Source organism: Euphorbia lathyris, chromosome 5 (genome assembly GCF_963576675.1).
Source record: "Euphorbia lathyris chromosome 5, ddEupLath1.1, whole genome shotgun sequence".
In the NCBI taxonomy this organism is placed as follows: Eukaryota; Viridiplantae; Streptophyta; class Magnoliopsida; order Malpighiales; family Euphorbiaceae; genus Euphorbia; species Euphorbia lathyris.
The window spans coordinates 84,762,085-84,775,516 of NC_088914.1; the positions used below are offsets into that span (position 1 = coordinate 84,762,085).

A 13,432-nucleotide genomic window follows, 5' to 3' on the forward strand; every position below is an offset into this window, starting at 1 on the left:
TAATCCCTAATTAGGTTTTTAGCAGAATAAATCAATCAATGCTTAAACATCAAACATCAAAGCATTCAGTACTCCTTTGCAACTCCATTCTTCTGTACACTTCAAGCACAGGCCATAGAAAGAAAGGAAACAAAAAAACAAATCCGAGACTTACTTGAGACCCGATGGTAAAATTTGCAGCATATTCTCCTTCAAGAAATCGATAGTCACCTTAATCGCTTTCATTCTCTCCTCCACTTGAAAATTCCTAAATTCTTGCTCTCTAATCCTACACTCCTCTTTAACCCCAATAATCTACTCTTTCTCAAACGAACCGTCCCAAATCCAGAAGAGTAGATAGAAAGTGTGCTGATAACGCAAGACAGAAGTAAACCTGCCAGTTGTCATCGTAGGTATCATTTTCTGATATCAATTTATGCATCCGATTACCGGCGATTCGGGAATGAGAAAGCCACAACGGTGTTAATGGGATTTTGTAGTCTGGTGTTATAGTGTAAGCGGCGGTGTCTAGGATTTTATAGTCCTAAGAAGTTGTGTTAGTGACCTCGATGGGCTGGAAACTGAGACAGGGAGAAGAAGGGATATGTTTACTATTTTTTTGGATTTTGAATTTCAAGCTAAATAGTTTTGGATTTTGAATTTGAAGTTAGTTTTGGATTTATGGGTTTAAGTTTATCGTATTAGGAATGTGGTTTAAGTTTATCTCAACAGCAAATAAAAAGTATTTAAAATTTGTGTAATTTATAAAATTTAAAATTTTATTAAATTGACGCATAACCCTCATAATTTTGTAGTGTGCCACATCGGATTAGGGAGGTTTTTTTTTTTTTGAATGAAATAATGGATTGTATTAACTAATGTAAATCAAAAGCCAAACGGTTAACAATCGAGTTTGGGGGTATATTGGTTACAATCACTTCTGAAGTGTCTAAGCCTAACTTTGCAATTTCGTGCGCAACTTGGTTTGCCGTTCTACGCACAAAACTGAAAGAGTAGCCTTGGATCCTATGTGATATCTCCCGGAAGTCGGCTAAAATTAATCCAATGCCAGAAAAATCTTCCTCAGGTTCCTGACGTAACGCTTGAATGATGATTTGAGCATCCCCTTCGAAACAAACATCCTCCTCCTGTCTTTCCTTTATCCAACTGAGCGCCTCGCGGCATGAGATAGCTGGCATGAGATAGCTTCGGCTATCCCTGGTGTAAACTTTCCATGGATTCTCTGATATCGAGCAGCCACAAAACGACCCTCACTGTCACGAATGACTGCCCCGATTCCGATAAAACCCGAGTCCCGCTGAACTGCAGCGTCGAAGTTTAACTTCAGACCTGACTGGGAACAGCTCCAGCGTTCCTGGTGACGGTGGGTAGCTGCTGTTTTTTGTACACGACTTCAGAAACTCGTCTGCCCGCCCGGCCAGGAGGACTGGCGGTGTAAACTTGTGATTCCACAGCCATTGGTTACGGTTGTGCCATAAGTACCAAAGGAAAGTTGCCCACTGACCAGTCTTCTCTGGACTGTAATTCTGAACCGGGGAGAACCACCAATCAGAGTTAACGTTGGCTGCTGACTCCCTGAATTAGGGAGCTTAATACTGTGATATGTGTTAGTTTGTTTCCACACTTTATAGATATAATAGATAGATTTTGTTTCTTCTTATCATTTTGAAAATAATAATTACCTACCATTTTTTCCCTTTTTTATTGTTATCAAATATCGGAAAATATTTATTTTCTAACAATATTTTCTTTTACTTAATATTTTTTTTTTTTGACAAACAAAGGAATCTAATACTGAATTAAAGGATTTTAAGTTGGCTTAATTGTGTTTATGTTGATTCCATAATAATATGATAGTTTCATTTAGGTTCAACATAGATGTTAGAGATTTTTTTTTTAACCGGGACGTTGAAGAATTTTCATCCTAACATGGAGCTTTTTCTTTTGGTATCCAAGGTTGTCCAAAGTTAAGAAAAATTCAATAATAATGGCTTGGGACCAGTAATAGTTTTATCCATTCAGATAATATCAGGTCAATCCAATTATCGAAAGTAGGGTTCTAATCGAGCCGAGTCGAGCAGAGTTTTGACCTACTCATTTTAAAAAATTGATGAGCTCTAATTCAACATTCTGTTCGAGAGTTGCTCATGAGCTTGTTAACGAGCTTTGCTCACATGCATCTTGTTAATTCGTTTCATGAACTTCGCCCGCAAACAACTCATTAATTATATTGATTTGAAATTTTTTTAACACAAAACTACGTTATTTTACATTTCACCTTTATAGAAATATTATTATTAAAAGGAAAATCAAACCAATCTTGCTTACGAACGTGTTCACAAATATTATAATCGATCTTGCTCATGAGCTTGTTCATAAACCTATAATCGAGCTTGCTCGCGAACTTTCGAACCAATCCTTGTCGTGTTCAAACTCGGTTCGTTTATAAATCGAGCTGAACACGATCAAACTTTTATTGAGACGAACACAAAACCTTCCATAAGCGGCTCGATTTATTTAAAGTCATACTCAGAAAGTTACATACTCAAAACCACTTTTATGATTTGTGCTCAAAGTTGCGATTAAATTTATTTTCCCTTTGATTTATTATTATTTTTAGATTAAAGTTCTATTTGCTTCCGTGATATCTAAAATTTTGTCATTTTCTCATGTAGTATGATTGGGTAAATTTTTCTCTAGATATATGTCCGTATGTGACATTTAATCCATTTTGAATAAAAATTATAATTTGTTAAATTTTTTGCAAGAATTAAAAAATAAGACAAATTTTAATCCAAAATTGATCAAGTAAATGTCACATATGGGAATATCACAAGGGGAATATTATCTAATAACACGTGAGGTGAATTGCAAAATTTTGGATGCCGCGTGAGCCAAATAAGCTTTTATATCGATCGTGTTAATCTAATCGGGTTAGTGTCGATTCCGTATCGTGTTTTCAGGTGAAATGTTATTTTACTATGTACGTATATTAATGGTGAATTTTAAAAATGTTGGAGGAAATGATACTATATTTAAATATGTTATGTTAACTGTAATCATCCAAAAGTCCGACAATATCATGTTCGGCGGTCATGTAGTGACCGTTTGTTTCCATATTTCATAACTATCTTTTGCCTTTTAATTCTGAACAGGAGATAAAAAAAAGTGTTTGGTAAAAATCCAAAACAATTGCTTTTAACAGAAAAATCAACTAATATTTACTACCTGTCAGTTACATCAAACAGCAAACAGGAACAGCTGAACCAAACGAGCCTGAAATGTGTTTATAATAATATAGGAGGATTGAGTCGTGTTTGCAAGTAATAATTGCAATTTTGTAAAATTTATTAATAAATGTGATATGTAAAACATGATAGAGTATAACAATAAAATTTTAAATATTTTTATCATTTCATGTCATTTTCGGAAGAACATGTCAACCCTAACCCAACCCAATCTAAAAAATATATATGTCAAATCAAAAGTATCAAATTACCTACTAAATTAAACTCAAATATTAAAATTATGCCTCAAATTTATATTGTATAATCGGATCGTATGTAGTTTTATTTTACTTTATCCAGCATTGTCTTATTCTTTCATTCGATGCACGCACACAACAACAATTCCTCTGATTTTTCGGTTGTTCTTGTTTTCTAGTTTCAAGAATACTTTTAAAGTTTCAAGGAACTGGAAGAACAAAACAAATACGGATCTTTATAAAATAAATGGATTAACCTTATTGTTTTAAAAAATTACAGATTTATTTTTAATGTATAAAATGATGTAAATTTAATCCTAATATTTCTAAGTAGGGTCAATTTTAGTCGGACATTATATTTCTGTTAAAAATTAGAAAAAACTGGTTTGGCTTATATTTAAATGTCACTTCAGACATTCCAAATATCAATTATGTCTAATATATTTAGTGTATTACTAAGAAATTTACAAAAATTCTGTTAAAATGTAAAATATTAAATCAACTATGTATAAGTTAGTCATAAATTTTTTTTATCTAACTGTCTAAAATATTTACTGTGTTATTAACGTAATTACAAAAACCCAACTAAAATTGTACAAAAAAAGCTTCAATTTATCGACAAACTTGTTTGGAATTCGATGTGATAATTAAATAACAGTCAAACCAATTTTTTCAAATTTTCAATAGCACATGGTTAAAATTGATATTACTTGAAAACGTTACGATTAAATTTACACCATTTCATAGTTGAAATTAAATTTGCACCCTGTTTAAAACGTAGGTTTAAGCTTAGCCTTCATCCATAAAATAAATTAGAGTTGCGTCTCTAAATGGAACTATGAGTTTTGTTGCACGTGGAAAGGAGAGTAGGATGAGTAACGAGACTAGGAGGAATGGGAGAAGCTTTCTAACTCGAACTGAAGATCTTATGCAAAGAGAAACGATGGAAAAGTTTGTATAGATATATGACTCATCATTCTTATTAGATATTTTAAAATACATCCATCGCTTTTCAACTTGTCCAAAAACATAATTGACCTAATAGTTTTTTAAATTGGTTTGAAATGTCATTATTAAATCTACAAAAATAAATATGTAAAAAAAATAAAAAGTTAATTTTTTTTTAAGGATTTAGAATCACGAATTAAACTTTTACTTTTTTAAGTTTTGAATTTTACAGGTTTTAGTCAAAATTGAAATATACATTTTTGCTTCTTTCATGGATGCATATTTGTCTGCTCAAAACAAGGACAGATCTAGAGGGGTTTCGGAAAACGCTAAAAATTATATGAAAATTATAACTTTGAACTTTTTTTCATGTAAAATCACCGAATATTTTAGCACCCGTAGACCACCACGAAGCACCCCTTGTCAATGAATTCTGGATCTGTCACGTACTTAAAGCAAAAGACTTTTACCAAATTTAAGAGGGTTAAATACTCCATTAGTCACTGAACTTACATGGTTGTCTCTAAATGGTCACTCAACTTCAATTTGTCTCAATAAAATCACTCAACTTTGAGTTCTGTCTCAATTTGGTCACTCCAGTGATTTCAACGATAAAAAAGCATCAGAATGATGATATGTGTGACATATCAGCATGAGCGAACTTATATTTCTGACCGAAACGACATATGTGTGACATATCAGCATGAACGAACTTATATTTCTGACCGAAACGACACATGGCATCCACGTATGCGCCACTTAGTTATCACATGTCGGTTATTTTTATGGAAAAGAACAAAATATAATTTTTTTTTTTCATAAAAATAACTGACATGTGGCTACAATATGTCGTTTCGATCAGAGATCTTAGTTGATCCATGTTGACGTGTCAGTCATGGCATCATTCTGATTCGTTTTAACTACTGGAATCGGCAGAATGACCAAATTGAGATAAAACTCAAAGTTGAGTGATTTTATTGAGATAAATTGAAGTTGAGTGACTATTTCGAAACAACCATGTAAGTTGAGTGATCAATGGTACATTTAACCCAAATTTAAGATGAACAAGTGATCATTACTCGAACCATTTGAATATGCAGAAAGACTTGAATACTGGAAAACAATACCACAATAATTTCTGGAGCACAGACTGGTATAATTCCAATAAACCAATGGCTACATATTTATTACTGCACACATTCACAGACCAGCAGGCATTACAAAAATAAATATTTTCGACACGTGTTAACCGCGGTTTTCTTATTAACATCTCCATAAAAAAATATAGCAGCAGACCTTTTCCATCAAGGCCAAATGGAGTAGGAGAAGAATGAGATAAAAAAAACTGAATTACCTAACTAGGATTTAGCAGAGGACAATGAATTTGAATCAATCCAGTTAAATGCTATGGGGCTTAGAAAAGCATCAGGAATGCCAAAAGAACTGACCAAGCCGAGTGCATGCGGTCGCAATTCGCCGCAAAGCTGATTCACTTCTTTCCTTATAGCAGCAGCATTTTCTGTTGTTAAGTATCCATATCTGAGAAATGTTGCATCTTCTTCCATACAGATTAAGCCAAACATTGATCTCAACAGACCTAGCACGTTCTGCAGTGGATAAACAAGCATCTTTTATCAGCATGTGCATTATACTCATAGTCCTCCAACTACCAGAAACGGAACAGAAGCATCATAAATTTTAAATTTTAATGAGAAACATCGCCGTTTAACTTTGGTTTCATCTAAATTACTTTTGTTCGAACAGCAAACATATTCGTTAGAGATGCCACATGGATGACATGTCATCAGAATCTCGCCACATGCCATCTCAGGCCAATGTGTTTGTTGGTTTCCAGACAAAAATCCATGGTTTCCAGACAAATCACCTGCCTTCCAGCACCAGAGGCACTGGAAGGGTCGCCTCTCGCCTCAGGCGACCCAGACGAACACCTTTCACAACTATGGTGAAACCAAAGTTAAACGGTCATGGCTTCCTCCTTAACAATTTAAGATTTATGGCGTTTCTATTCATTTTCTAATAATTGGAGGACCATAGATGTAATTAACTGGGGATACGTTACATATGTAAAATTACTTTTGATGCCTTAACATATAAGCCTGAAGTTTCTAGATTAGAAGATTGTTTGACTAACTAGACTATACAAACTACAGCATTAAGCAGATACTTAAAATCTCAAATAAAACATAAGAAAGAGTTTCCTATTAACCTTCAATGAACCAGAAGATACAGTTGCCTCAGCCTTGATGATGCTACGCAATATTTCTCGCTCTGCAAAAGCTCTACCTAAGTCTTCTGCAAGTTGATAAGCCTGTGCATGAAGCAGAGAAGGGCGGAGCGAGTAACCATAATGAGATCAATAAATGGGAACCAAGAGAAAAGCAATTTTTAGTACTTACCATAACTAGTGCATACTCTTTCCTTTCACCCTTCGCTTGATGAAGAGATACTTCGGCAGCAAAGCGCTTTAATAGATCTCTCTCTCTCAAGCGAAATGCATCCAGCTGATGCAAATAACTTGTAAGGCATGTGTTTATAAAGGTAACTTGCTAATGGAGTTAATGATATATCACCTGGAATTGACTGCACCTGAGCATAGTACTAGTCAGGTGTGAGGGAATAAGAGGGCGTGGTTTATTCAAGTGTTCTAATCCCAAACCCTTGAAGGGTTTGTTTTTCTTTTTAGCTCCTACATATTCTGAGAAGAGTGCCTTGCTGACCTGAGTTAAAACAAAATTTCAGTGCTTCAGACTCTTAAGTAGATTATCTTTTCATTTTCGAAAAATCATTACATTTGAAGGTAAAAGGAGCATATTTGTGAATGAATGTATCAGACTCATTCTAAACCAATTCTGCTTGATAAACAGGCTCACCACTAAAGCTAGGAGAATACTTAAAGTTCATCACGACAGAGAGAATAGGACGCTGTACGAAGATATTGAAAAGTGCAAATGATGAAAAAAAAGAAGATAAGAAGATTATATTTGAAATTACTACATCAATAAGCAATATTCAACCCGGTAATGACCACAACATTACCTGCTGCAGTAGCACATTGTTGTCCCCCTCAAAGGTGGACTGAACATCAAATTCACTTTTCAAATGACCAATTCGATTTTCTGTCTTCAAACCTTGTCCCCCACAAGCTTCACGACATTCCTGAAAACATAATCGAACAAAATTAGTGGGCATAATATCACAAAACCGTGTCAGCTAACTTGTAATTAACCTAGACTTCCATTTAGGATTCTAGTCCTCACTTGAAGAGTTCTGAAATTATGCCAGGTAAAGGTAGCCTTCAATGCACTTGAAACAACATGAATGGCTTTGTTTGTTTCTGGTGTCCTCTTCCAGTACATCTTTTTCAAGTCATTTCCAGCAAAAGCCATAGCATATCTGTGTACAAGAACCAGTGTAAGATAGGGAGTGTGAACCAGAGGATTTAAAGGTGTAGCTTAATCAATTGAAATGCAAGCAACAACATAAGTGATTCACTTAGTTTCTGTGAGAAAAATGCCAGGCATCATTATTGCATAAATAGAGAGCAAAAGATCTTTCAGATTTTATTGCAGTTTAGGACGCTATGACATAACTTGATCAAGTACCCATTTCGCAGAATGTGACAATGTAACGGGGACCTTTCAGATGCGACTCAGTAGGAACAGAGCTATTGTTATAAATGGCTCAATGGATAGGCCAACCAATATCCAGAATCCAGTAACTTCCATGCTCGTCTATTCCATTCAGTAACAATGATAGACAAATCTCTAATGAGGATATAAACTTAAACCCTTATTCTTGTAAGGAGCATATGATGCTATCCTAAATTTTAAACTGCTAAATATAGAGTTAGTACATAATACCAGCTACAGAATCAAAAGTAAGTAGCAGTAACAGATAAAAGAACAAAATTATTGCAAAGCACACAGAAGATGAACTTTTCGACTAAGGGCTCGAGCAAAATATTAACTCTTGAACAAGAAATTCTAACATCAAAAGAACTGATATCACACAAAATGTTGTGCAGAATCAGAAGTGTCAAAGATATTAACATTCCAAATGAAGCTCAGTACTATATAGACTTTGGCATAGGAAATTTCCAAAAGACTCACGTTTTGGCAAGAAGAGGTAAGAGTCGCCGTTGATGACTTGGGTAATCAAGCAAGAGGACTTCAGGTCCATCAGGAGGAGCAATGGAGAATGCCCGCCTAGTCAATGCGTACCTTATGGCAATTGCTAAACCTATCTGAAAGGAGAAGAAAGTGAAATCATATAAATAAAAAAATTGAAGATCAGTCGTTGATGACTTGCACAGCACATGGAGTTGCAAAACGTTGCTTCTTACACTAAAGCATCCAAGGTTTACTAAGGATTCTAATTATCACATTTAAATTGGGATCAGAAAAGCAGCAATATTTGACATGGATGCAAGATACAGATGACTCCCAAAAGTCCCCTTCTAGGAAACTTAATAAAAAATGCTTGATACATTACGTGCCCTTTGCACTAATAATCCGATTGAAACCCTCTGGATTTTGGAAGTGTCCTTAGCCTTCTTAACTTATTTAAAGTGACATGATTAACCCCCTCCCCTTTAAGTCTTACATGGTTGAGCAAAGTGGTGATTTAGCCAAATTGAAGCACATACTGCTTTAAGCAAGATCAGAGGCCAATAGGTCAGTTTAGCAAATTCAAACAGCCAATAGCTCGTTTTAAGCAAGTTTAAGGAACAATAGTTCACTTTAAACAAGTTCTCCAAGTTTTAGAGTCAATGGAATTGGTGACAAGTATAGCAACCCCTAATGTATTGAGTCTAATAAAAACGTATAAAGATTTATGGAAAGATCAGATGTAAGAAAGACTTCTGTTTCCGATAAGGTACAGATTTGTCTGGAGATTTTTGGGAAGAAACCTGGGTAGTGTTTACTGATGGCAGATTCCCTAGCCCAATTTTCACTCTTATGACAGATCAGAATTACGGAGGAATAAAATCTGTTGATATTTACTGATAGATTTGATGATGTAATCTCTTAAAAAAAAGTAGGCTAGAATTTCTATCAGGGAACCTTATCCCGTTTCAATTTAAAGATAAGAGTTAAATTGTTCTTCCCAATAAACCTTATGCCGTTTCAATTTCGTAAGCATACATTAATATCAACAAAAATACGTACTTATCATTATTTCAATTTAATACCTTTGCCGTGTAGATTGCACAAACTGCAATATTGACTCGACCAGAAGTCAATGGGGCCAGGAACGCTGCAAATCGCTGGGAGGAAAGGAGATTTATTTGGTCACTCAAATAATCATTTTATCAAATAATTTAAAGCAGAAGATGTGATAACTACCTGATCTCGATCTTTTATCGCGCTAAGATATTGACCATCTGATGAAACATCAGCAACAGAATTCAACAGATTCTCTCTGGGGATTCTTACATTGTTAAACCTGAAACAGATCTCTCCAAATTAATTTACAGATAAAAAACTCACCAACGAGAAAAGATAAGAATAGTACCAGATCCGGCCATTATCAACACCATTCAGACCAATTTTATGACCGCAATCAGCTATGCGGATGCTAGGGCATATGTTGCCATTTTCATCCCTGATCTGAGCAATAAAAGCATGGACCCCTTCATTCGCCCCATTAATGTTGAGCTGCGAAAACACTATCGTGTGTGTCGAATGCTAAACAGCAGCAGAAGAAGAAAATCAATATATAAATGCTTCGCTGATTTCAAAATATTGATAAAATATTAATTAATTAATTAATTAATCCTTACTTTAGCGGCGCCACCAATCCAATACTTCTGAGCAGATTCACAAGGAGTGTTGATGATGAATTCCTCTGTGTTTGAATCATACGTGGTAACTGTTTCAATTCCTCGAACCTGAAAACATTATAAAAAAAATTGGGGATAAATATTATCAAAGCCAAGAAAATTAAAATCGATTGGCAAGCTTTACGTACATTACTTCCATGCCCCAATTCTGACATAGCAAAGCAACCCTTGGTTTTGAAAGTTTCAGTATCTCTCAGCCACTTATCATGGTGGCGCTTTGTACCGGAAAACTGTATCGCGCCACCCCTGAAAAGTGAAATTGATTCAAACTTTGAACAAAAGTTAAAACGAATAACGAAATCAGAAAGCACATTACCACAAAAAGAAATGAACAGCAGTCTTAACAGCAAGGGAATAATCATAAATCCCAATAGTCTCATGAAGCGCAAACTTTCTCATTTCCGATTCGACTCCTGTTCCCGTTAACCACTCCTCAAAAACTCCTTTATCTAACAAATACGCAATCCGCTTCATCGTAATCTCCCTCTGCTGTTCCATCGATTGATTATAATCCGGCAACACAAACACTCTCCCTCCCTTCTCTTGAGGATTAAACAAGTTGCTCTGCCTCATTAAACCAAACACCCAATCCCGATCTTCAATATTGTGCATATCGATTAGTTTCCGCATTTCCTTGATATCGAAATCGTATATTTCGTGTAGCTCCGCCGCAGAGTAGCTCAAGCAAATGTTGGATTCCAGAGGTGAAGAAGGTTGTGAGGAAGAAGTGAGTAAGTGATTACTTAAGATTTGGGTTCGAAACAAAGCACGATTTCTACAGGATGATTGAGATTCCGTTTTCATTATTTTCAGATTTGGGATTTTGTTTATCGGATGTTTTACAGAGAAGATTCAACACTGAAAGAGGAAGAATTGAAGTACGTGAAATGGAAAAAGGATAAGCGAGGAGAAGTTTGAATGTCATTATATATGTTAGAAATACACGCACGTGGTTGTAGGAGAGAGCGCGCGTGAGAATAGCAATTGGAGGAGGAAAGAAAATCACACTTGGGCGCGAATTAGACTAATCCGTTTAGATTCAAAGACTAATCTTTTTTTTTTCTTTTTCTTTTTTTTCTTTTTATTATTATTTTGGTATAACACTCACTTTGATCCTAAACTAAAACCTCTTTAAATTATTAAAATTATTAATTAAGTTTCTGAAATAAATAAAAATCATCAATTAAATGTTATCATATATTAAATCATATCATTAAGGTTTTTAATAGTTTAAAGTTTTAATTGACTTTAAAGCTTTAATTCTGGGATCCAAACAAATAATCCTACAAATATAATGTGGCAAATGTGATTAGCCAAAAAAAAAAAAAGTTGTAACATTTTGAAGGTTAAAAGTCGTTTTGGATAACTTAAGAGACTAAATATGTATTATGCATTTTTAAATTAATAATTTGCAATGTTGTCATATCCTATCAAATTTTGACGGTTTAACTAAACCAAATTAGATAGATAAACTGATTCAGAAAAATATAAAATATTACATTATTCCAAATCAGTAAAACAGTTTAATAAGTGTCTCGTAAACTCCACAATGGGTCTACAGATTGAAGCATTTTTTATTTTTAAGTTTTTAATTAACGTTATGCATTTTATTTTTACGTCTAAAAAGTGAAAATTTTACTTCAAATTTTATAATAAAAAGTAAATTTATCATTAGCTTTGACAAATTAGGCCAATTTCAGACTTTAATATAAAAAACACAAATATTTTATTTTTATTTTGCACCAATTGCTTATGAGTTGGTTTTTAAAAAAAAAATCATATTTTTTGTGATTTAATAATAGAATTAGGGATTAATACTTTTTAAAATTGGATGAAATGTTTGGATATTTTTTTCAACTCGTATAAAGTACAATATAATTTTTTAAGTTTTCTTTTTTTAAATTTTCACATCTATTTATATGGTTGTGATGTGTTACTAATAAGTAATAAAATGACACTTTAGATGATACGAGTCATGACTGAGAAGATAATTTGATGAATTATTTTTCAAATTGACTCAACTTGCCAACGTTAGGGTAAATTTGTTCTTTACTTTCAACATTATGAGTCAAATTGCACCATTTTAGATGTTAGGAGTAAAATTGTTCCTGCCTGTCAATATTAAATGTATTTTTATACCTAATCCGTACTAATTTTAAATGATGAATTAAGGTATAATAATTTAAAACAAAGAAGATAATATTTATATAGAAAGTGGAGTTGGAAAAAATATTCATTCTTCTTCATTGGATCTTTCAGAGTTTGATTCAATAATATAGGATTGTAGGGTCATTCTAGCCGCTAATCCTGCTTTTAAATTTTCATTTATTTCTTGTTTAGCGAACATGACTGTTCATTTAGTAGCTAGGCAAGCCCGTTACAATGCTAGCGATTATGTTTCGACAATTATGCCAAGTTGACTATGTGATGTAATTTTTTTCGGAGACAACTCCTATTATTTAATTTTATGCTGATTTTTGAAAAAAAAAACAGATTAACTAATTATTTCAATATTCTAATAAATATTTTATTGATGTTGAAAAACATTAAATGACATATCATTTAATTCAAAACTAGATAGAATACATTATTTCAATTGTATATGCTATCACAATAAATTCTCCTATCAGTCCTTTAATGTATTCATATTTAAATATAAATTTTAATTGTTTACAAATTAATATTCACGGTTGCTGAATATTAAATGAATTTAGTCATTCAACGTTAGATCTAAAACTTATTAAATCTATATTTTAAAATATTTTAAAATTTCATTATAAAATTCTAATAAATCTACAGAATTGATTCATTTACAACATTTTTTTCTTTTTCTTTTATTTTTTGTTTTTATTTTTATTTAGCTATTTCTGCTTTTATTTTTACGCCAAACATATATTCTCCAAAAGGGAACTTGACTAGCACGGTTACTTTCATTAATCCAGTCAGTAACTTTATACTATATAGTATACACAATGTTTTTTTAAGAAAAATATTTATATCTTTATTAGATGAACTAAAAAAATACAACAGGAAAATAATAAGAAATAAAATCTTATACGAAAGCTAAAAGCAAATCCACGAATGAATGAAAACGATTACGAAGAGGAAAAAAAATCATAAAATGTATAAAAACACAA

General features: G+C 33.3%; 1 protein-coding gene across 1 annotated transcript; it reads right to left on the reverse strand.

Annotated features, from left to right (window-relative positions):
* Positions 1 to 5,586: 5,586 nt before the first annotated feature.
* LOC136230710 (acyl-coenzyme A oxidase 3, peroxisomal-like) lies at positions 5,587 to 11,201 on the reverse strand. The gene is made up of 13 exons (XM_066019872.1): positions 10,612 to 11,201; positions 10,424 to 10,541; positions 10,236 to 10,343; positions 9,968 to 10,140; positions 9,799 to 9,898; positions 9,645 to 9,719; positions 8,563 to 8,696; positions 7,711 to 7,846; positions 7,490 to 7,609; positions 7,024 to 7,170; positions 6,850 to 6,954; positions 6,660 to 6,761; positions 5,587 to 6,039 (listed from the first exon to the last, which is right to left on the reverse strand). The coding sequence occupies exons 1-13, from the start codon at positions 11,097 to 11,099 to the stop codon at positions 5,791 to 5,793; spliced, it is 2,055 nt and encodes a 684-aa protein (XP_065875944.1). The 5' UTR covers positions 11,100 to 11,201; the 3' UTR covers positions 5,587 to 5,790.
* Between the last annotated feature and the right edge of the window lie 2,231 nt (positions 11,202 to 13,432).